Source organism: Aspergillus pseudoviridinutans (assembly GCF_018340605.1).
Source record: "Aspergillus pseudoviridinutans IFM 55266 DNA, scaffold_1, whole genome shotgun sequence".
Lineage (NCBI taxonomy): Eukaryota > Fungi > Ascomycota > Eurotiomycetes > Eurotiales > Aspergillaceae > Aspergillus > Aspergillus pseudoviridinutans.
The window spans coordinates 2,111,774-2,132,505 of record NW_025091281.1 but is presented as its reverse complement, the minus strand read 5'-3'; the positions used below and the strand labels follow the sequence as shown (position 1 = coordinate 2,132,505).

General features: G+C 50.7%; 9 protein-coding genes across 9 annotated transcripts; 4 read left to right on the top strand and 5 right to left on the bottom strand.

The window, feature by feature from the left end:
• Positions 1–21: 21 nt before the first annotated feature.
• On the bottom strand, positions 22–1,520 carry Asppvi_000761 (uncharacterized protein; the record flags this gene model as incomplete). Its single annotated transcript, XM_043297067.1, has 3 exons — positions 22–627; positions 676–876; positions 954–1,520. 3 exons carry the CDS (start codon positions 1,518–1,520, stop codon positions 22–24), a joined length of 1,374 nt encoding a protein of 457 aa, XP_043153002.1.
• Positions 1,521–3,550: 2,030 nt separating this feature from the next.
• Asppvi_000760 (YeeE/YedE family protein) lies at positions 3,551–4,615 on the top strand (the record flags this gene model as incomplete). Its single annotated transcript, XM_043297066.1, has 2 exons — positions 3,551–3,838; positions 3,899–4,615. The coding sequence occupies 2 exons, from the start codon at positions 3,551–3,553 to the stop codon at positions 4,613–4,615; spliced, it is 1,005 nt and encodes a 334-aa protein (XP_043153001.1).
• A 241-nt stretch (positions 4,616–4,856) lies between these two features.
• Asppvi_000759 (glutaminyl-peptide cyclotransferase family protein) lies at positions 4,857–6,047 on the bottom strand (the record flags this gene model as incomplete). The annotated part of the gene is made up of 1 exon (XM_043297065.1): positions 4,857–6,047. The coding sequence occupies one exon, from the start codon at positions 6,045–6,047 to the stop codon at positions 4,857–4,859; it is 1,191 nt and encodes a 396-aa protein (XP_043153000.1).
• Positions 6,048–6,435: 388 nt separating this feature from the next.
• On the top strand, positions 6,436–7,355 carry Asppvi_000758 (uncharacterized protein; the record flags this gene model as incomplete). The annotated part of the gene is made up of 2 exons (XM_043297064.1): positions 6,436–6,886; positions 6,937–7,355. 2 exons carry the CDS (start codon positions 6,436–6,438, stop codon positions 7,353–7,355), a joined length of 870 nt encoding a protein of 289 aa, XP_043152999.1.
• Positions 7,356–7,807: 452 nt separating this feature from the next.
• Asppvi_000757 (putative histone h1.3.) lies at positions 7,808–8,581 on the top strand (the record flags this gene model as incomplete). The annotated part of the gene is made up of 3 exons (XM_043297063.1): positions 7,808–7,912; positions 7,972–8,303; positions 8,374–8,581. The coding sequence occupies 3 exons, from the start codon at positions 7,808–7,810 to the stop codon at positions 8,579–8,581; spliced, it is 645 nt and encodes a 214-aa protein (XP_043152998.1).
• Positions 8,582–9,148: 567 nt separating this feature from the next.
• On the bottom strand, positions 9,149–13,039 carry Asppvi_000756 (mismatch repair ATPase MSH6; the record flags this gene model as incomplete). The annotated part of the gene is made up of 5 exons (XM_043297062.1): positions 9,149–9,844; positions 9,911–12,300; positions 12,360–12,528; positions 12,599–12,634; positions 12,707–13,039. 5 exons carry the CDS (start codon positions 13,037–13,039, stop codon positions 9,149–9,151), a joined length of 3,624 nt encoding a protein of 1,207 aa, XP_043152997.1.
• A 613-nt stretch (positions 13,040–13,652) lies between these two features.
• Positions 13,653–14,063, bottom strand: Asppvi_000755 (uncharacterized protein; the record flags this gene model as incomplete). The annotated part of the gene is made up of 2 exons (XM_043297061.1): positions 13,653–13,893; positions 13,951–14,063. The coding sequence occupies 2 exons, from the start codon at positions 14,061–14,063 to the stop codon at positions 13,653–13,655; spliced, it is 354 nt and encodes a 117-aa protein (XP_043152996.1).
• Positions 14,064–15,219: 1,156 nt separating this feature from the next.
• Positions 15,220–17,275, bottom strand: Asppvi_000754 (tyrosine--tRNA ligase MSY1; the record flags this gene model as incomplete). The annotated part of the gene is made up of 5 exons (XM_043297060.1): positions 15,220–15,969; positions 16,024–16,369; positions 16,433–16,719; positions 16,782–16,935; positions 17,004–17,275. The coding sequence occupies 5 exons, from the start codon at positions 17,273–17,275 to the stop codon at positions 15,220–15,222; spliced, it is 1,809 nt and encodes a 602-aa protein (XP_043152995.1).
• A 1,163-nt stretch (positions 17,276–18,438) lies between these two features.
• On the top strand, positions 18,439–20,619 carry Asppvi_000753 (aspartate--tRNA ligase MSD1; the record flags this gene model as incomplete). Its single annotated transcript, XM_043297059.1, has 3 exons — positions 18,439–18,649; positions 18,730–19,436; positions 19,498–20,619. 3 exons carry the CDS (start codon positions 18,439–18,441, stop codon positions 20,617–20,619), a joined length of 2,040 nt encoding a protein of 679 aa, XP_043152994.1.
• Positions 20,620–20,732: the final 113 nt, after the last annotated feature.

Here is a 20,732-nt window from a genome sequence, read left to right as displayed (position 1 = left end):
GTCGACGGGCCCAGGGGAATCCTACTCGACAACGGCCCTCCACCCCCGTCTCGGCACAAAATCCCTCACAGCTTCATCCTCCAACACATCCTTCCCCAGCCTCCCCGTGACCACACTCCTTTCAACCTCAGGCCCGCGAACATAGAACGGCTCGAACCCTAGTTCCTGTCCAGTCCGCACATTGCGCTTGCGCACCCACCTCTTCTTCCCTGACCCAGCTTTGGCTTTAGCATGCTCAGGGACAAACCCGGAGTTGGCCCGGTCCAACGTGGCAAACCATCGTCGCTGGTGGATCGAGCCGATGGTGTTAGTGGAACCGGGGTACGCATTGTTCACCCGAATCTGATGGTCTACGGCGCTTTCGGATTCAGAATGGGAGGCCATGGTGGCTGTGTCTATGTCTGCTCCTGTGTCTGCAGATTGATCGTGAGATTCCCCGTCTGAAATGGGAGAGTCTGAGGAGGTGCTGGGCTCCGGACGGGTGGCTGATAAACGAGTAGTCCGTCTACGTCTCTTCCGAGGAACCCGTGTAGACGGCTTTGCAAAGTCAAAATTCTTGTCTAGCCGGAGGATGATGGTATAGTTCTCCGGAAGACGGGTTCCATGGAGTCGGAGGCGGATTTTATTCTGCACGCGATCAGCTATGGTCAGGGCTGGGGGGAGCATGCCACGTACGTTGCGAAAAGCCTCGCGGAGCTTCTCACTCTCAGTCTTCTTATAAACAGGAGAATGAAGTGATGCGTCTGAGAGTTCTGACCGGGAGTCATCTGTTTCGGCCATTTCTGGCTCGGACTGGGAAGGAAGAATTTCGTATTCCCCTGTGTCCCAAATGATCATGCTACCTGTACTTGCGGATGCTGTTTCAATTAGGTGGTTCTGTAGGTTCGAACGCAGTCAGAGTAATGTAAAGGGAACAATTCTCACTAAATACGATGAGCCATCGGACAACATACCCAGAAACAATGCACCCGCGTCTCAGTCGCATTCCGGTTCAACCGGCGACTGTTGGGATCACCAGGTAATCCGTACATGATCGACCAGCTGACAGAGCTCGTTTCCGAAAACTGCAGCCGCAGGTCATAGTGCGGTCCTGCGACGGGGTGATCATGTTGATGAATGACAAAGTGTCGGCCGTTTGGATGCAGGTTTCGTTCGTACAGATCCACCCAGTCTCTGATCGGCAGCCGAGGCACTTGGGGCGATACCGGACGAGCACACCTCGCAAGTCTGGAGGAGAAGATCTTAAGGTGGTCTGTCACCTCTATTTTGCCAGCTTCGATGGCTGCAAGGCTTGGTTCAGAACTGGGGGTTTTCGAGTCTGCGACATTTGTTTGCTTCGCGGATGGTATTGAAGGTTCAGGCTGATCGTTCGAGGTTTTCTTGGCCCGACTCCTTCTTCTAGGTGGCGAGACAGGCGCATCTAGTGTTGATAGTAAAGATGGTTTTCTATCCTCGAGAACCTGATCGCTAGTCGACGAGGACTGTAGTTGTTTATTTTCCCCGTTCAGACTGCGCTTCATAATGCTGTCAAGTATGGAGCGGAGCGGAACTGCTCGTGGGTCTCTGGAAAATCATCACATGAGCGTTTGGAGGGTATTCCATGAGTCACAGATTCTTCAACTGCTCTGTCGAAACCTACGCTTGTCAATAATCATGAGTGGAAAAGAGATGAGAACGTCAGGGCCAGGGCCCGATGATGATCATCTGTGTTATGCATTGCTTAGTCATAGTTTTTATATCTCCATCCATATTCCATCATTATACTTCACTCTCCTTCGCTCCATGCTTTCACAAAATTTGGGCAGTACCCGTGCAAGCAAATATGCCTATGGTACTTCAAGCTGGCTGTGTACTAATTATCCCTCCTTTTTCTACAAGTAGGTAAGTGACCAGCCGTGGTGGGCAGTGGTTAGACCCTTAGATCCACATCGCATTGAAACTTAAAGCTTCATCCCATTCGCTTTACAGGCTTGAAACCGCCATACACCATCGTCTGAGCTTGTCCAAACCAACCAGAGCTTCGTCTTCTCGATGAAGCAGGCACTGCCATGTATTCAGAGACACTTCCCTGCGTGGTGAGGCTCTGTCTGAAATGTTGTGGGCGGCAAAAAAAGGATGGGTAATCAATACAAAGTTTATGTCTTTCCTCCGTCAAGCTTCGTGGAGTTTCGTTGAAGGTCCCCCCTATCCTTTGATGGCCTTTGGTCTGGAGACACCAACTTTTCTAGCATCCACTTCCACACTCAAGGAGACCAGCAATTCCCTCCATTGAAAGCTTGAGATCGCGGGTACAACCTGCCGGACATAAAACGGAGATACTGGAGAGATGGCTTGACTGGTCTCCCTGTCATCCTTACGTCTCGGGCCCTTAATACACCAATCGCTGATCGAAATATGACAGAAAGTGTTTGGAGTCTACACGGACTGACGCTTTATTAAGAGGCAAGCCATGGACTCCACTTTACAGACTTCATGGGGTCTTTCACTCTGAAAAAAATTCTTAGGCATCATGGGATACTGTTGTCAAATCCATGTCATCAGTGAGTGTTCTTGGAGGGGGAAACAGACTTGGGTATCTCATCGAGATCACCCATTTCGCTTGCTGAAGGGTTACAGCCATTGCCAAACAGCATGGACAATATCTCCCCAGATGCAGTCCATCGTGCTGCTAACTTATCATTATAGAGTTGTTTAGATTCTTTTCTTTCGTTCAAGTCAATGTAATATGAAAACACACTGTTTCACATATGCACCAGTGTTTGCAGATGAATAGGTTATAGTTGGTAAGCGATTAGTATTGCGGCTGTCATATGCGCCTCTCCTGCAGGTCTTATGCACCACTATTAATCCATTATGGGAGCCAACAAACACTCTTCCTGAACAGACAATTTACACCAGGACCTCCTCTGGTCTTCGTCTTATCGATCTTTCTCCCAGGCACAGGTTTCTTAGCCAGAAGCCCGGTGGAGATGTCGATCATTCCGATGAAAACAAGCCATTCCAGTAAAGTCCGGTTCGGGGACCAAACCTTCCTGTAGGAGTCCCGAGATACCTTCACAATAATAAAATGTGCTCGGACTGAGCTTCTAACAAGCTTCTTTCTGGAGAATCTCCCTCTCGTATTCTCGGGAACTCAGCGACTATTAAAACCTAAAACTCTTTGGCCCTCGAAGTAGCTAGAAGCCAGAATGCTACCCCTTGAAATCATTGTTCATTATGCTTCAGTTCGGGGACCTGCGGACGGTGGAGAGCTCTCCCCAACCTTCATCCATGGATTGGAAACTGAATAAGCTGCTCGGGGACCATTGATATTCGTCATTGACGCGGAAGCACACGATCGCCGAACAAATCTCAGAGAAAGTCGGAAGAAATGACTGTGGCGCATCGACGGCTTTGTGAATTTGCTCTTCTTTATGGTGAACCCCTTGACAATCTGCCAAGCGTCTACGACAGTGAACTCGAGGAATCATCCTTTGAATTCGTGGCATGGGAGGAATAACCTCATGTCAATTGGTTTCTAGAGAGTGATTCAACCTGGCAAGCGGTCGAAATGTTCACGCCCATCCACACATCCCTTGGAGCTCTGCTACTTTTCCAGAGTTCCTCAGGCCTCCTTCTACATAATGGAGCCGTCTTTGGCATTTCGTCTTTATTGTCCGGATGCGTTTTCAATCCCAGCTGCGATAATGTCCCCATAATCGCAGGATTAGTCTCCAGCGTGGCCCCAATCTATTTGTTCGCGCCATCCTTGATACCAACATATCCACCTGCGCCGAACTCCTGGGCTTCCCTGGCGTCCACGCTCGGCATAGGGTTCCTACTGGGCTGGGGAACAAAGGTAAATGGCTACCGCGACCGCTTTGCTGGGATTTGTTGCTGACGGAGGACCCTGAACTAGAATGGCCGCGGCTGCACATCAGGCCACATGCTCTGCGGTCTTTCGCGCCTGTCGCCTCGCTCACTCATCGCAACAGCGATCTTCTTCACCACCGCCCTGCTGACCGCGAATTTCGTCAACGGGGGCCAGAACATTCCGCCCTGCCCGTCCGGTATCCCCTGTTATACCCCCGTGTACCCGTCGGTCGAGGAGCTCGCGTTCATGGTCACCACTACCGCTCTGACCCTCGTGACCAACTTCGTAATCGTTCCGCGGGTGCTGGACCGGTCGAAGAAGTCGAGGACGATCTTCTCGTACCTGGCTGGGCTGCAATTTGGTCTGGGACTGTTCATCTCCGGAATGGCTGATCCGGCGAAAGTCCTCCGCTTTTTCGCCGTGCTTACCGATCCGTCTCGCTGGGATCCTTCGCTTGCGCTCATCATTCTGTTCGGAATCGGCCCGTCGCTTGCGACTTACTTGTCCTTGAAGCCTGGACAGAAAAAGGGAGAGGAACAGGACGGAAAGGAGTCCGCTAAACCTACCCTGGCGGATAACTGGAGACTGCCTACATTGACTGTGGCGGATATTGACTGGCGGTTTGTGACTGGTGCGGCGGCATTTGGTCTTGCCTGGGGCTTACTGGGGGTATGTCCGGGCCCTGCGATTTTGCGTACGGTGCTCCAGCCGACATGGGGCCTTGCGGCGATGACAGGGTATATGTTGGGCAATCTTTTCTGAAAGTAAGATAGAATGGCAGGTATCCCTTCAAGCAGGCCAGCTGCGAGTTGATAGATTGAGGTATAGAATATAACCCAAAACTCCTTAGTTACAGGATGGACAGTTGACATATGTATAACTTGCCGACCTTAGATGCTAGGCAGACCAATTGAAAGTCAGCGCAGGCTCAATTCAATAGCAATCCATGGACAGTAGATTGTGTAACATAGATTGTGATACAACAAGGTCATAATGGCCTGGCTTACAATTCAGTCTTCCTCTCCGAACCAGATCGCTTCTCTTTGGGTTGTGCCTCACCGCCGCGCATGAAGCCTTCCAGTTCCATCCACTCGGCTGCAAATGCGGTAAAGAGCATGCTCCAGTCTTCCACCGTGTCCAGATCTAGATGTTCACCGTCGTCATCCATGCTGTGCCAGACCTTGGGGAACCCCGTCATCGGCGAAGAATCGATTACGTGTAGGATTTCCACGCCGCGCGCAAGGAACGGGACATGGTCATCTTGTATGCCCGAGGAGGTAGTCAGCTGATGCTCGTTCTTCCCGCCGTCAGCAAACCATTGCCGTGCGGAAGCGTCCCCTGAGAAAGATTTGAATTGCTTCAGATCGCGGAACCGCTTCTCGAGCGCGGCCAGTTTCTGGTAGGCCCAGTGGGTGGTCGCATAGTAAGACTGGATGTAGGGGTTCTTGCTACCCAGTAGATCGAGCAGCACGAATAGTGAGATGGACGAGAGCGGAGTCTTGTAGACCGACATGGCCGGGTGGACTTGTGAGTCCCAGTGTTCGGCGAGAGAGCGCGCCCCATATAGCGAATCGGTCGCCGTCCAGAGATGGAATGCCTCCTCGCCGTCCAGGAAGAGCACCTGTATACCCTTTTGGTCTTCCAGGGTTGCGTCTGTTCGGCCCTGCGCCTGCATGGCCTCCCACTTCTTCGACAGGGCCGCGTCGATGCTGCGCATCGCGTGCATGATTATCGCGCATGGGGCCGCGCTATCGATGGCCCCGATGAAACCCTCCGGTGTGTATTTGCTGTCGTAGTGTGCGACGAGCGTCAGTCTGCCCACGTCGCCCACCGCGGCCCAGGGAGGATCGCGCGACGCGATGAAGTTGACGAACGGAACCTCCTTGCCATGAGAGACTGGCGTTTTCGACGTAGAGTTCTGGAATTCGATCTTCCAGTTTGGCAAAGATGTGCGGAAGAAATCCACAAAGTGATTGAGCACCGCTGTGGAGCCGGGGGTGCCAGGGACACGGGGCTGCAGGATGGGGGCCAGTAGTGCTCCGTTGTGGATATCGAAGTCGCTATTCGGTCGTGGCAAGCCTTTCAAGGTCTCATCTGAGATCGACTCGTACGCTCCTGCGGGTAGGAGCAGAAATGGCAGGGTGAGGCATATCGCAAGTAGCCAGCGAACAAGGCCACCGTAAGCCGAAACCATAGCGACTTTTAGGATGATGCTAGCAGGCTTTCATGGCAAGTGATCATCGACCTTGGATTGTTTCCGATATACTTGAGACTTACTGGCTTCAGGCAGCCCAGTTACTCTCACAAACCTGACATTGGGCACCAGAAGACATCTAATGGAAGGAATTGTAGACGGTCGAGACAAAAGCAAGGAGGACAATCAATCCGCGCCAAGAAGGCCTGAATAAGTCGGCTGGCGGGTAAATTAGATAAGGCCCGGTGCGGAGATCAGCCGCGCAGTCATTCCGTCATTCCCTCGGATTTTCCGTGCAATCATTGAAATTGTCAGTTGGTCGAGACTGTTTGCTACCATTCTTTATTCAGCGCATATCGATTGACGATATACGTCAGTATATCTCAAGATGAGGATCCAATGCTTCCTCCACCCACAATTGCGCGCGGCTCTCCCACGATCTGTGCAGAGAGATCTCAGTAGCAGATTATTTACTCGGTTCAAGACGACTCAGAACGCATTCAAAGGAAAAGGCTCACCTGCTTTGAAACCGAACGAGAACAATGGTAGCCTGACCGGCTCCAGTGCTTCTACGATCTCCCCGACGACACACGCAAAGACCACCATCAGACGAGGTAGCGGGATACCCTGGACCAAGCCCAGCCGATATTCTGGACATGATGCTAAGAGCAAGCTTATAGGACCTCCAGAACGGATATTGATCTATCACGGGGGGACGGGAAAGGTCATATTCCTGGGCATGTTGCGTATCACGACGATATTTCTCTTTGGAGTCTCTTGCCTTATCGTGGCTCCAGCCTTTTTCTCTGACGACTACCCATGGTATATAGCGCCGGCTGGTAAGTTGTGGGAATCCCCGAGCAGAAATGTTATAGCTGACCTTCAGTAGTGGTCGTCGGTGGCGCGTTACCGATGCTCTTCGTTGCTTACACTTCTGCCCCGTTTGTGAACTTTGTACACCTTGCGCTTCCCGTTTTTGCTCGTCGTTCGCGGGAGCAGACCCTACAGTATGCGAAGAACTTACCTCCAACAGCTACATTATATATCAATACTATGAAGTTCACGACGATCCCGCGGCAGACTGAGGTGCGATTGGGAGACCTGGTTCGTGACAAGGCCTTGTTACGGCCTGTGAGCTTCCGAAATACCAACCCAGCTCCTCTACCTTGGTGGGCAGGTAGGACATTGAGGCAATTCTACACGGCAGAAAAGAGTCAGCCAGGGAAAGAGTCGTCCACATTTTATCCTGAACTGTGGGAGCATGTATACAGGCAGATTCCAACCTCACCACGACTGAGGCGAAGTTAGAAGACCTGAAAATTGAAAAGAAAGCAACGCATACAGACAAATTACCTAGCATATTCCCTGTAATGTAGGATATTCCCTTGCCACACTTTTGAAACACTGAGAAGACAAATGTCGGTCATTAGAGCAGGACCTGGACGCTGGATTCTACTCTGCTTCAACATTATTCACACGACGACACAACCAATTCTCACCCTCGCCTCACATTTCTCTTTACCTGACTTGTGTTGCGTCTGACTCTGTGTTTCTCCTTCATCATATTGTCCTAACTCGCTCACAGACCCTCTCACTAGCACTATATCTACTGCACCTTCTTCTCCTCTCTCTCGCTTCTCCTCCTACAACATCCTTTATCATCGTGCGCTTCCTATTTCTCCTCCAGCCTCCGTACTTTCTTTCTCGACTTACAGAACAACTCGCTACTTTCTCGACCGTTTGCCTCTCCAACAACAACCATGGCCTCCCCAGCAAAAGCCAAACCCGAGGGCATCTTGGGACTCTCTGCCGCCGAAGCCAAGATCCTCATCCTAGGCTTTCTCTGCATCACAGACCAATACAAGGTAGACATCTGCGCCTGAACTACTAGACAACATGAGCCACGTAGCTGACAATCACCTAGATCGACTACGAAAAGCTCGCCAGCAAGGGCGGCTACACAGCCGGCTCCGCAAACGTTATGTTCAACAAGGCGAAACGCAAGCTCGTCGAGCTCAACCCCGACAACAGCACCGAGAATGGCTCTTCCGCTGCCGGCGAAGCCTCGTCCTCCAAGACCGCGACGGCCACGCCCAAGAAAGGACAAGCTAAGCGTAAGAAGGCTGCCGCAGGTGCGGAGGATGGGGGCGCCGATGGCGAGGAAGCTGCAACGCCTACCAAGCCCAAGCGGCAGAGAAAAACACCTGCGAAGAAGGGGGCGGCTGCTAAGGCTGGAGCTGGCAATGTGGAGAATGGGTATGTTACTTGGCTCATCTGCTTGGTCTCTTTGGACGTGAAGTTACCTAACTCATGGTATTATTGACAGAAACGATGCCTCTGAAGTCAAATCCGAACCCTCCAAGTCCGAAGACATCATCAAGAATGAACCAATGGAGGAAGGCAATAATGATGACTCGGAGCTCACGATCAAAGCTGAGCTTGACGAGGTCATGAACGATGCGGACCTCGATGCAGAGCTCGACGCTTTGGATGCTGCCCAGGGGGCCGTGAAGGCGGAGGATCACACTGCATAGATTCGTGTTCCGATCCCTAATGACTGATGGCATGACAACACTCAAGTGGATTTCGCTTATGACTATTGTTTCTTCATTTACGCACTTTTCTTTTGATCGACAGCTGTTCTTTCAGTCCTTTGGGTTGACGCCGTGGTGGACTACTATGGAATGATGGGTGGTCCTGCTTAGCTAGATGAGAAGATACCCTGAATAGTCAATGCCCTTTTGTTTTCCTGATTCAAATGCTATCTTCACATAGAGTCCTTAATAATTCGGGCCTTCAAGAGGCGAGATGAAGATAAAGAGTCCTCGATGTTGCGACACGAATATATTGCTTTGAAATATTCTATAACTAAATGCACACCATTCGAAACCATTTTGCACAATGGTGAATGATTCTGTAGCATTGAGTGATATATATCCCGAAATGCTCCCTCACCTCATTTGTCGATCTTTTCGCAAACCATACAGTAAGAATAACTCCGGCGCCATACCCCCACGCCACGAAGCAAATGACAAGAATCAATTGACAGCGGGGACGTAACGTCTATGCGAACCTTACTAATGACCTCCACTTTCGATACCTCAAAGAGCTTCAATAGCTTTGCGGAGTACCTCAAGGCTCAAGTCGGAGACGCTCTCGCTGCTGGGAGTGTCAGCAGCAGACTCGCGAAGAGCCCAGGCGACGTCACTCCACCACCCCAAGCCAATGAACCCGCCGCCCTTCCGGCGCTCCAGGCTTTCCTTCAGACGACTTGTGTGCTCCCACTGCTTGGCAGCCACTTCGGCTCTCTCGATGACCTTGTTCGGGATACCGCACATGGACGCGCAATGCATACCAAAACTACCTTCAGCAACGCCGTCCTCCAGCTTGTACAAGAAAGTGATACGTCTTTCCTGATCATCGACATGGATTTTCATGCGTTTGGGTGTGATCTCGGGATGACCATCGAACTCCGCAGCGAGAGAATGATAGTGAGTCGCAAAGAAGCCCATTGCTCCAATGTGAGTGGCGACGTGATGCAGCACTGCCTGAGCAACAGCGACACCATCATAAGAACTAGTCCCACGGCCAAGCTCATCGAGAATGACGAGCGATCTTGGTGTAGCTTCAGACAATATCTTCTTCGTCTCTGAGAGCTCCACGAAGAATGTGGACTGGGCTGCAAAGATGTTGTCATTCGCACCCAAACGGGACATTATACGATCAACAGGTGTTAACCGAGCGGATTGGCAGGGTAGGTAACAGCCGATTTGTGCCATGATAACAGCGACACATGTCTAGAGCAATAAAAACAGTTAGTCCACTTTTTCGTAGAGAAAGTTAAGGCATGAATGCCTGCTTACCATTCGGAGAACCGTGGATTTTCCGGCGGCGTTAGCTCCAGTGAGAAGATTGATATTCGGCGTTTCGCCCCCCAGACGCACGTCATTGGGAATAAAGTCTTCCACCKAAGAGAGAAGGCATGGATGGCGCAGCTCCTCAAATTCAAGCACACTCCGTTCGCCTTCGACGAAGACAGGGCGGCAGCTTGGATGTCCCAGCGACGAAGAGGCTTTGGCCAAACTTATCAGACAATCCAGATGTGAGATGATTCGGACGGCTGCCAGCCATGTCGTGTAGTTCTCATCGAATCGTGCGTAGAATCGACCAGCGACTTCCTTGACGATCTTACTGTGTGTTTCCTGCGCCTCTTGCAATTTGCGGATGAGAGACCTCAGTTCGGGAAAGTAATAACGCTTCACTTGTTTCGTGGCCGACATCTGGTCCCAATTCTTAGGGATATTCTTCACCTTGATTGGCACCTCGAGCTGATAAATTTCTTTTCCATTGTCACGATAACAGATGGCTGTGGAGCCCAACTCACGGCGTTGGCGTTTGAGGAGGTTGTCAAGATCCCGGTGCAATTGTTCGATACGCTCTTGGGAGGTGTCGAAGTCTTCCTCAACACCTGGTTTGGGTACCAGGATGCCATTTTCCTTCGCTTTACTGCGGTCGAAAGCCGTTTTCCAATATTCCAGCAGAGAATTCAAGTCCGGCATCCCGCTAATCAGCTGCCCAATGACTCCTTCTCCCGAAGAGCCACTGTCMTTGAGGAGAGTGATTGTGTATTCAATCTGCTCGAATCCTTCCAGCACACGCACAAAATCTTGCGCTTTGCAGTTGGCTGCATGGATACGGGAAATAAGTCGCTCGAGATCAGGCATCTTGGTCAGCTGGGAAGAGAACTGGTCTCGCACGCTCGAGTCAGCGTTCAGGGCGTCAACGGCGTCCAACCTCGCATTAATCTTCTTTGCATCCATCAATGGATGGCAAACCCACTGCTTGAACATACGCTTGCCGAAAGGGGTAATGCAGCGATTTAGAAGCTGAAAGAGCGTCCCCTCTGAGCCACCATCAAATGAGTTGGCGAATATTTCCATGTTGATCAGGGTTTGTCCATCAAGAACCAAGCTGGAAGCCTTCCTGATAGGGTCATACCACGAGAAGTTACCAATCGTGATCAGATCGCGGTCGAGTTTCAGAACCCTGAGATATTGGACCAAGGCTCCGAACGCAGACATAACCAATTCCTTGTCTCGAGCCTCTCGTAGGGTGTCCGGCCAGGCTTGCAAGTTATCATCATCTTGAGAAACAAAGTATTCGCTAGCATCGAGCTCCTTCACAGTGATATCTGCCTCCCAAAACTCTTTTCCAGGCTTCAAGTGGTTCCAGATGGTGGTGGGACCAGTGTTGTTTTTCAAAATGCGCAGAGCTTTCTGAGAAATCGTGGACTTCTCCAAAAGCAGTTCTTGGGGACGAGTCTGTGCGACGAATGTCTCGAACTTGGTCATATCAACATCATCCACAAATTCCGACAGAGAGAATTGGCCAGTAGCTGTGTCCACAAACGCAAGCCCAAAAGCGGGACGGTCGTCCATAATGGCCTCCTTGATCGCAACGCAATAGGTAGACATATCGTCCTGCAGCATAGAGCCTTCAACCAATGTGCCAGCCGTAAGGACGCAGGATAATTCTCTCTTTATGATCTTGTCTTCTTTCCCGCCAGCCTTCTTTCCGTCTCTCTCGCGCATTTCTTTACCCAGTGCAGATTCAGATTGGTCCACACGGGCAATCTTGAATCCTTTGGCCACGAACTGATTGGCCCAGTGATCTAAGCTCATCTCAGGCACACCGACCATCCGCATGTTAACACGATCCGTGAGCTTTAAATCAAATAATTGGTGACCGATTGTAGCATCGTTCTCATACAGCTCGTAGAACTTGCCCTTCTTGAAAAAGACAACCGTGTCCCAGAATTTTTGCTTGATCTCCCAGTATTGCTTCTCAAAAGGAGAAAACTTTGCCCACGCCAGTGGGGGTATATATATAGTGCGAGGATCATAGTCGGGGTGATMTGGTGGGTGTCCATCTATGTCCCGAATGTTTGCGAGCCAAGGATACCGGTCTTCAGGTTCCCTGAGATGTGCTTTCTGCTTGGCAGGAGTGGCAGTACCTTTCGGCGTAGCTTGTATTGTCCGATTCTGGCGGGGTTCCTGATTCTCAGGATCATAGGTCCACTTCAGAGCTGTGCCTGAGGAGGCATCCGGGACATCCAAGTCCAGGTCTTCTACGGGAGAAGGAGGAACAGGAAGAGAGGAGGCCTTACGAGCCGTAGCATTCGACGGTCTCTTACGCTTCTTGGATGTCTTGGCTTCCTCATCGGAGTCGTCCGCAACGATAAAGTCGTCCATCTCTGCTAGTCTGTCAGTCCCAACAGCGCAATAACGGCCGCAGAACAATCCTGTAACTAACCGTCATCTGAATAGCCCACCTCACCACCTTGCTCGAATTCATCTTCGCTGTCTGGAGAAATCTTGCGTCTTTTAGAGGTCCGGCTGTTTCGTCTATTGGGCCCGAATATCACATCATCGTCGTCTTCACCCTCAGATTCGGATTCGGCATAACTGATCTGTTTCTTGGCCTTTAAGACGCAGTTAGTGACTGGATTTACCAGATTTCAACCGCAAATAAAACTGCACAGATAGACTTACCCGACGGGAGGGTGAAGCAGTTTTCTTTTCTACGTCCTGTATTTATGCAAGCGCAATCAGCAACCTGCCAACCTAGCATGCGGTGCGGCGTCCAAAATATCAGCATACCTGAGTTTCATCCTCATCCTCCTCAGGCACAACCAAGTCACTGCTTGGCACAGGAGTCAGGTCTTGTGTGAACCTGGGTATGCTCTTCTTCTCTATCTTCGATGTCGCCTTGCTGGAATTCGCCTCGCGCTTCTCAGAGGCCCTCTCTGCGGGAGACGAGGCAGGTTCTGTGTTACGCGCACCAGATGGCGCCGATGGCGAGGATTTCTGGAAGAAACCCAGAATAGACCGCTGGTTCTTCATGTTTTGTGTGCTGGAGGTGGATCGTTTCAGCGCTCCGGACGGAGGTGTCGCCGTGGTGGGAGAGGATGCGGCACCAGCTCCTCTGGCCATTCTGACGAAAACTCAATGGTCGGCTGGTACAATGTGTCAATTAAGATGATGTATAATCCATGCCGAAGATGATAGAAAGCAGCTGGATGGAAAGGCAATGCGAATGTTGATAGAGGTCCTAGGACGGAAAAATGGCGGATCGTCCGATAAGGAGGCGTCACGCAGCGCGTCGACGCGTTTAGTGGCCCTATCTACTCCGTACTCCGTACGTTGTACTGGTCATTTCTTGGCCTCTGGGCTATCCACTCTCGAAACACCACTTCAGCGATTCAGGTCGATTTACGTAGTACTTGGCGCAGAAAATATTCTGCCGGATATATCTCTGTACGGAGAATCTCGCATATAACGCGTCGGAGAAGAGAAAATCCTGAAGCATATACTTCATTAGGGAAGCTACAATATTCTATACTCTCCCACAACGGGCCGCGATCTATGCATGACAAATCGGGCGGCATTGTCATAGGCATGGATCAAGCATAATAAAGCCGTGTTTCGAGCACAAGCACAGGATTTCCCACTGTTCCTATTCCTCACCCTTCCACAACAAACGATGATGTCTCCGACTGACCTAAGGAGCGCACTCCAAATTGCGGTGACTTCGGCTGGCTGATGCCTAATAGCAAGACCAGCCTTGAGCAATCTTTGCTCCTCCGTTGCAATTGATGGTACGAGATTCGAACTTGCAGTTGCTGTTGAACTGTCCGTTGCGGAAGAGGGTCAGCCCATTTCCACCGCAGCCTTCAAAGCGGAAAGGCCCGTTGTTGCCGTCAACATAGAAGTTTCTTCCACAGGGGTTGCTGTCACTGTCGACAATGGTGGTGAAACCGCTGCAGGGTTCTGGAGTCCCGTTGGTCCTGATTCGGAGACCTGGTCAGCGTTTGTGATGATGTCAGGACATCGTTCAAACATACCATGCCACCTGGGATTTATGTCCATCATAGTTGGTGCGCAGTCCCAGGTACACAGTGGCGTTGACAGAGGTGGCCGCTAGAAGGGCAGCGATGCTGAGGACGGAGAACTGCATATTGTCTGAAGCGAGATGCTGATTGTAATTTCGTCTTGTTGTTTGAACTGATTTGAGTTTGATGATGCTGTTGTTGAGATCGAAGTTGCAGTGGGAAATCGGCTGCTTTTATACCTTTGCATTCAGCCTTGACGATCTATTGAAGGTAAAGCTCACCTTCGTCCTGTCAATCCTGAGCTCCGGGCCAAATGTTTCATCAGTTGTAATCATGGCAGTGGGTGCACCATCGCCACCTTCGCTCCCTGCATCCCCTCCACTTTCTCTTTGTAGAGACTGGCTTACTTGATGCTGACCGAGATCCATTTCACGGGGGCCACCCGACGCTTGAGGCTACGAGACTGCCTGACGCTGCACCATCGCAAGTTGAGTGCCACGGCTGTAAATGGCTTCCATGAAAATCGTCCCATTGTGGAGTATCGTAGTCAGTGAAGAGACGTTACAATCCGTCAAATCCGCTTTTGCATACAACGTGTCATTGGAGTCTTTTGTCGACACTGAGTTCCTCCAAGGAAATTGTCCAGAAGGTATGGTGAAGCTGCAGGTTGGCATTCCCCAGCTCTCTATTGGCAACGGCCTCGACCCAGACATGTTGAGACGCACCTCGAACTCATACAATCATGCAGTCATGCAGATTGTGTAAATGCCCTCATATTTCCAGATACTTGGCATTAATCATCGCGTTTGTGATGATTAATCACAAAAAGGCATCGGAGCCAGGGTCATATTAAAGGAACGATCTCATTGTCGTAGTTTCAGCGGTAGGTTCCACTCTTAATTGGGTAAGCTGCAGCATACTGGATGTAAGAAGGTACTTTGGATGGTATGATGATCAAGGGTCCCATGTGCACGAAGAAAAATCCAAAAGCCTCATGTCTTGGCTTTCCGTGTGATATGAAAGTCAGCATGTGCATACGGCGTTGCCGAGTCACCTGTATAGTAATGAAATCTTCACAGCGGGGATGCAATTGGTCGGTATTGACGAAGTGTAGTGTCTCAGGGGTCTTGCCAAGTTCAATAGTCTCTCTGCTTATGTGCATGATGTGCCAAAGTACTAGTGGCAACGCAAGTTCAATATCCGAGGATAATTTGGGATGTGATCTATATCGCTAGTATATTTACAGGTCTGTCTAAAAATACATGCATGAAGTAGACTGCCTCATGTTGACTTCACCTCCGTTGTCTTTTCAGCGGCCGGTTCTGATTCCGACTTCTCCAGCTCCCAACCAGGAGCGGTGAGTCCGCGCTCTTTGAATTCTTCATCGCTGACGATCTTTACCATCCGGAACTTCCATTTGCCAAGCTTCAGAAGCAAGAGATCCCCGTCGATGATGTACTCCTGCGTCTTTTCCGGAAGCCATGTCTCAATGGGCGTGAACGACAGGTCATCAGCCATGGGGCCACTGTCTCCTGGGCGACTTCCCACATATGCGCCCTTATTGGCGACAATGCGATGGCCTTCGCTTTTAGAGGAGACCAGTCCTGCATGCCACAGGATCTTGTGGAATGGCTGGTTATAGACCAGGGAGCGGGGAAGTGTGACATGGGGGCTGCCCATGTTGGCGAAATTGGTCTGGGGAGCGTATTTGTTCCCAGACTGGGGATTGGCATAGCTTGCAGCGGGCGAATTTGCATGGCTGCTAGGCGGACTGGTCACCTTGGGCATAGGACTAGGTTCAGCCGTCGAAGAGCGTGGCCGGAAAAGCTGACGATGTTGTAAGGCAACTGCGTCGGCCTCTTCCTTTCCGTGAATCAGCTCCAAGAATTCGGCAGCCAGTGTATGCTGAGCAATTCGCTTTGAAGGGTCTTTATTCTGTTCTTCCATGATTTCGGCAATCTTAGGCAAAGGCAGAAACGTGAACAGCTTCAGGTAGCGCTCGACAACCTCATCTGGTGTTCGAACGAAGAACTACTCATAGTTAGCGATTCCTGCATGTGCCGTCCAGGATTTATATAGGCTCACCTGGTAAAGCTCGAACGTAGAAGTCATGTCCTTATCCAACCAAACGGCATTACCGGCAGACTTTCCAAACTTTTCGCCGTTCGCTGCTGTTAATAGTGGCGTAGTGAACCCAATCGGTTTGTCTAAATCATCTTCCAGAGGATTTCGGTCCTGTTCTATCGCAGTGTTCTTGCTGATCGACTTCACGGCATCCATGCCGAAGAGGATATTCCCATATTGATCGGAACCTCCAACTTGTACCTGAACACCTTTTCGGAACAGCACCCACCAGTCCCATGCCTGCAGTAGGGGATATGTGAACTCCGCAAAAGACATTCCGTCACCTTTAGTCATCCGGTTCTTCACACTTATAATCATCGAGATCAGTAATCATATGACCCAATAAATGAAGGATAGCAATTAGACTCACGTCTCTCTACCCAGCATGGGACCAAGCCGCGTATGGGCGCCCAGGTCCCGTAGCACTTCTAGGAAGGATGTCGAATTCCACCATGTGTTGTTGTTCACCAGAGCTCGCCGCCAGATCTTCTCTTTGTGCCATCCATGTCTCTTGCCGTATTGCTCCACAGAGGCCCCCAACTTTTTCAACTGCATGTGCATGCTCGCCATATTTGCTTTTCGGACAGAAGAATCCATTGCCTCTCGTCCTTTCAACCTCCCAGTGGGATCACCGATTCTAGAAGTAGCCCCGCCGAGCTGTTGTGTATCAGCCATGCTGTCTTACGTCGATTCAAATGTCAGGGCGAGGAAAAACTGACCAGATAGGTGACCGGTAGACCCCAGACGTAACCCCAGGCCAACACCATGAACGGCAGCATATGGCCAACATGTAGGGAGGGAGCTGTTGGGTCTACTCCGACATATATCCCGACTCTCTTCTCGGTGAAAACCCGGTGTAGTAAGTCGCGCTCGCTGTAGTTTCAAGTCGAACTCCATTAGCTACTACAAGGAGAACTTGGCTGCATTCAAGTACCACTCACCCGACGACATCATGGATCAGCCCTCTCTCTTCTAGATGTTCAACGAAGCTTTTCCGCTTCCCAGCCTTGATCTCCGCAGCAAACTGAGCCCACTGCTCCTCCCCAGCCTTCACCTTCTGGATATGTTTCTGGGTAATCCACCTTCTTGACTCCCTAACTGGCGATCGTATCGACGAATTGACAAGAAAGTGGTTTCCTTGAGCACCTAAGGAGCATTTCTGCGCAATCTGAGCAGTTCGCATGTAGCTGCGCGCACCGTAGCCCGTGTGCATTGTTGGCTTTAGAGTTACCGGAATGCGCAAGCGTCCTGCGCGAGGCAGAGACAACAGTTGCGGCTTCATTGTTCCAACCTAGAACTAGCACCTCAATTAACCGCAAGGTGAAAGCGGTTAATTGGTTTCAATGCGGGTCAGCGACGCATATAACCCGACCTGCCGGGTCACGAAATTTATCGCTATCGGTGATGATAAGAAGCCGAACAACTGCTCTCCCCAACGGATAAATATTAATGCGGAGCTGCTCCAAAAAAGGTCAATCTTCGTAAATAACTGCGTTGAGCTTAGGGATCCAAAGGAAATATGAATTTTCTCTTTCGCAAGGACGACAAGTAGAGGTTCAAGATGACTACGTTTCTACAGGACAACAGTAACTGAACGGAAGGTAAATGTGTTGAATAGATGTACTCCTAGAAACGCCTTAGAAGCCGACAGCGCAAAAAAAGTGGTGGAAGTAGGTAATTAGTTGCATTGTTCAATTATTTCAACTAGTCTAGCATTGTAAGTTCACTCTTCATGTCCGGAGATTCCTGTCATGAATGTGCTACAGCACCACGAAGGGGCCGCAGCACGTTTCTAGGATCCTAGGCCATATGGAAGCTCCATGGAGAAAACACCACCAAGTAATGTGTTTGGGATCAGAGATGCCTTCATCGCGTCCGTCGAAGTAACAAGGAGATGTGCCGAACGCCTTTATCATTCTCCCTCCATCCCGAGTCAAGCAGCCCTTGAACCCCGAAGGGAGAGCCACAAGGCTCAGAGAGGAGCGATAGATCAAATAGAACACACTAGGCTTTCATCATCTAATAGGGAACGTTAGAAAATCATTATGTGCGATTCTGGTAGCGGAATCTTGAGAGCTACAACTCACCTGTACAAAACTTGGAAGGATGAAGAAAAAAGGAAAATAACTAGTGTGGATCCCAGAGGTTTTATATTTTTGTAGTGGGCTAGGGGACGCTATTCCCAATCTATTGAGCGGTGCATTTCTGCCGGGAAAGCTTGCGATACCTTCAACAATGTGGGGATCAGACTGGATGTCTTTTGATCATGGCTGATTTGACGTCAATTTGGAGCGCATTGATACCAGCTCTATTGTCCATTGGGGAGACTATTAAAACTACAAATTTATATAAGCTCTCCATCAAACCCGGCTCGGTATGCTTCTGAGCAGTGTGGGACGTTATTCACCTCGTCTCCGCACGAGCTATATTGAAATCTCCAATTACCTCCGCAGTCGGCCATCAGGACTGCGAAATGGACTGAGAACTCTCTCTCATGTTAGGACCTTTCACAGGAGGCATTGCCTGCTCGAACGTCAAGACAGTCCTACTTCAACTCGACACTTTTTGGAACAGTATAAAAAAGCCGGTATGAACAACCCGTCCTGTCGCACTTTACCACAGTTCTCTTTCTGCACAGGGTTAGGTGCTAAATTTTGTATGATATAGTTGAGTTCCCACCAGCAACAAGCGATTTTGAGACCTTCCTCGCAAATGCATCTGCAGAACAGGACGTTCGGCTTCATGGATACCTGGGACCCCGCTCCGACCTTTCCAAAAAGCTATCTTTTGCTCGCCTGACCGATCCAACCATGAAACACAGCATTCAGCTTGTCTCGTTTATTAAGAACAGCCCTCTTGAGAAGTTCAGATCCATTAATGCGAATAGTCCAGTGGTTGTACGGGGCATCGTGCAGCCAAAAAAGGGAAAAGGATCAGATACCGAGAACAGCGACTGCTGGGAGGTGCACATTGCGGACATTGAGCCTCTGAATGAATTCCCAAAGGACATTATCATGACTCCAGGAACTGCATTTGCTCCGGAACACAGATACCTTCAACTGCGCTCCGACAATGAACTCCGGCATGCCCTACGATTCCGCGCTCGAGTTCGCAATATATGCAGGGAAGAGCTGGAACAATGTGGACCTCCTTTTGTGGAGATCGAAACGCCTCTTCTTTTCAAGTCAACACCGGAAGGTGCTCGCGAGTTCTTGGTGCCGACTCGGAGGCGTGGCCTGGCTTACGCTTTGCCTCAGAGCCCTCAGCAATATAAGCAGATACTTATGGCAAGTGGTATCCCAAGGTACTACCAGTTTGCGCGCTGTTTCCGCGACGAAGATCTCCGAGCGGATAGACAACCAGAATTCACACAGGTGAGCATTGAATCTTGTTGTGCACCTTCATACTGCGATCTAACATAAGCTCCTCGCTCAGCTCGATCTGGAAATGTCTTTCGCTACAGGAGAGGATGTCATGCGGACCGTTGAAGGGATAATCCGCAGACTTTGGTCCTCCTTGATGAAAGATGAAGCGCCCTCCGGCCCGTTCCGGAGAATGTCATACCAGGAGGCAATGAGCCGCTATGGGTCAGACAAACCCGATACAAGATTTGGAATGGAGATTTCTAAGATCGACTATCTTCTACCTGTCGACCTTGTCAGCAAGATCACTCCCTTGACGGACCCCATCATCGAGGCCTTCAAATTTGAAGGCAACGACAATGACCCCGTCGCCACCTACGAGTTCATCAAGCAATTCCTCGACTCCCCAGCTGCTGCTCCATTTAATAACAATCCTGAAGGTGGCCCGGGGGTCTTCGTGTATGACGCCAAGAAACCTTTGTGTGGCCTCCAGCCATTCGGTTTTGAAGCCGCGGAACGTATTGAGGAACTCCTGGATCCCGATCACGGCGATCTGATTGTCATCCAAGCCCGTGAAAGAGCACCCTTTGCCGGTGGCTCCACTCCAATCGGCGACCTTCGCCGCGCACTCCACACCGCTGCAGTCTCCTCCGGATTCAAGCCTGCCCCAACGGGGTTCGACTTCCTCTGGGTGGTAGACTTCCCCCTGTTCTCGCCCTCCAGTGATTCGGAACCAGGGCAGGGGGGTGCAGCGGGCATCTCATCCACGCACCATCCCTTTACCGCACCCAAGACCGCTGCAGACGTCGACCTGCTCCTGACAGATCCCACAAAGGCGGTGGCCGACCACTACGACCTCGTCGTGAACGGCGTCGAATTGGGCGGTGGCAGTCGCCGTATCCACGACGCAGCCGTGCAAGAATTCATCCTCCGAGATATCCTTCAAATGAGGCCCGAGAGGCTGGCCGACTTTTCCCATCTGCTGGATGCCTTGCGGGCTGGATGTCCGCCGCACGCTGGACTGGCGCTCGGCTTTGACCGCCTCGTTGCTGTCATGCTGGGCAAGGAGTCGGTGCGGGACGTCATTGCATTCCCTAAGACCGGCAAGGGTGGCGATGATGCCATGGTCAAGGCTCCTAGCATGATGACGGAAGAGGCATTAGAAACCTATCACCTCCGTTTAAAAGACGAATAAGCGCATGGAGATGCACTAGGCGCAAGCTGCTCAACTGCATTGTACAATAGTATAGACATGATACCCAATCTCTTCTCACGGGTTTTCTGGGAGGGTCTGTAAATATATGTCTC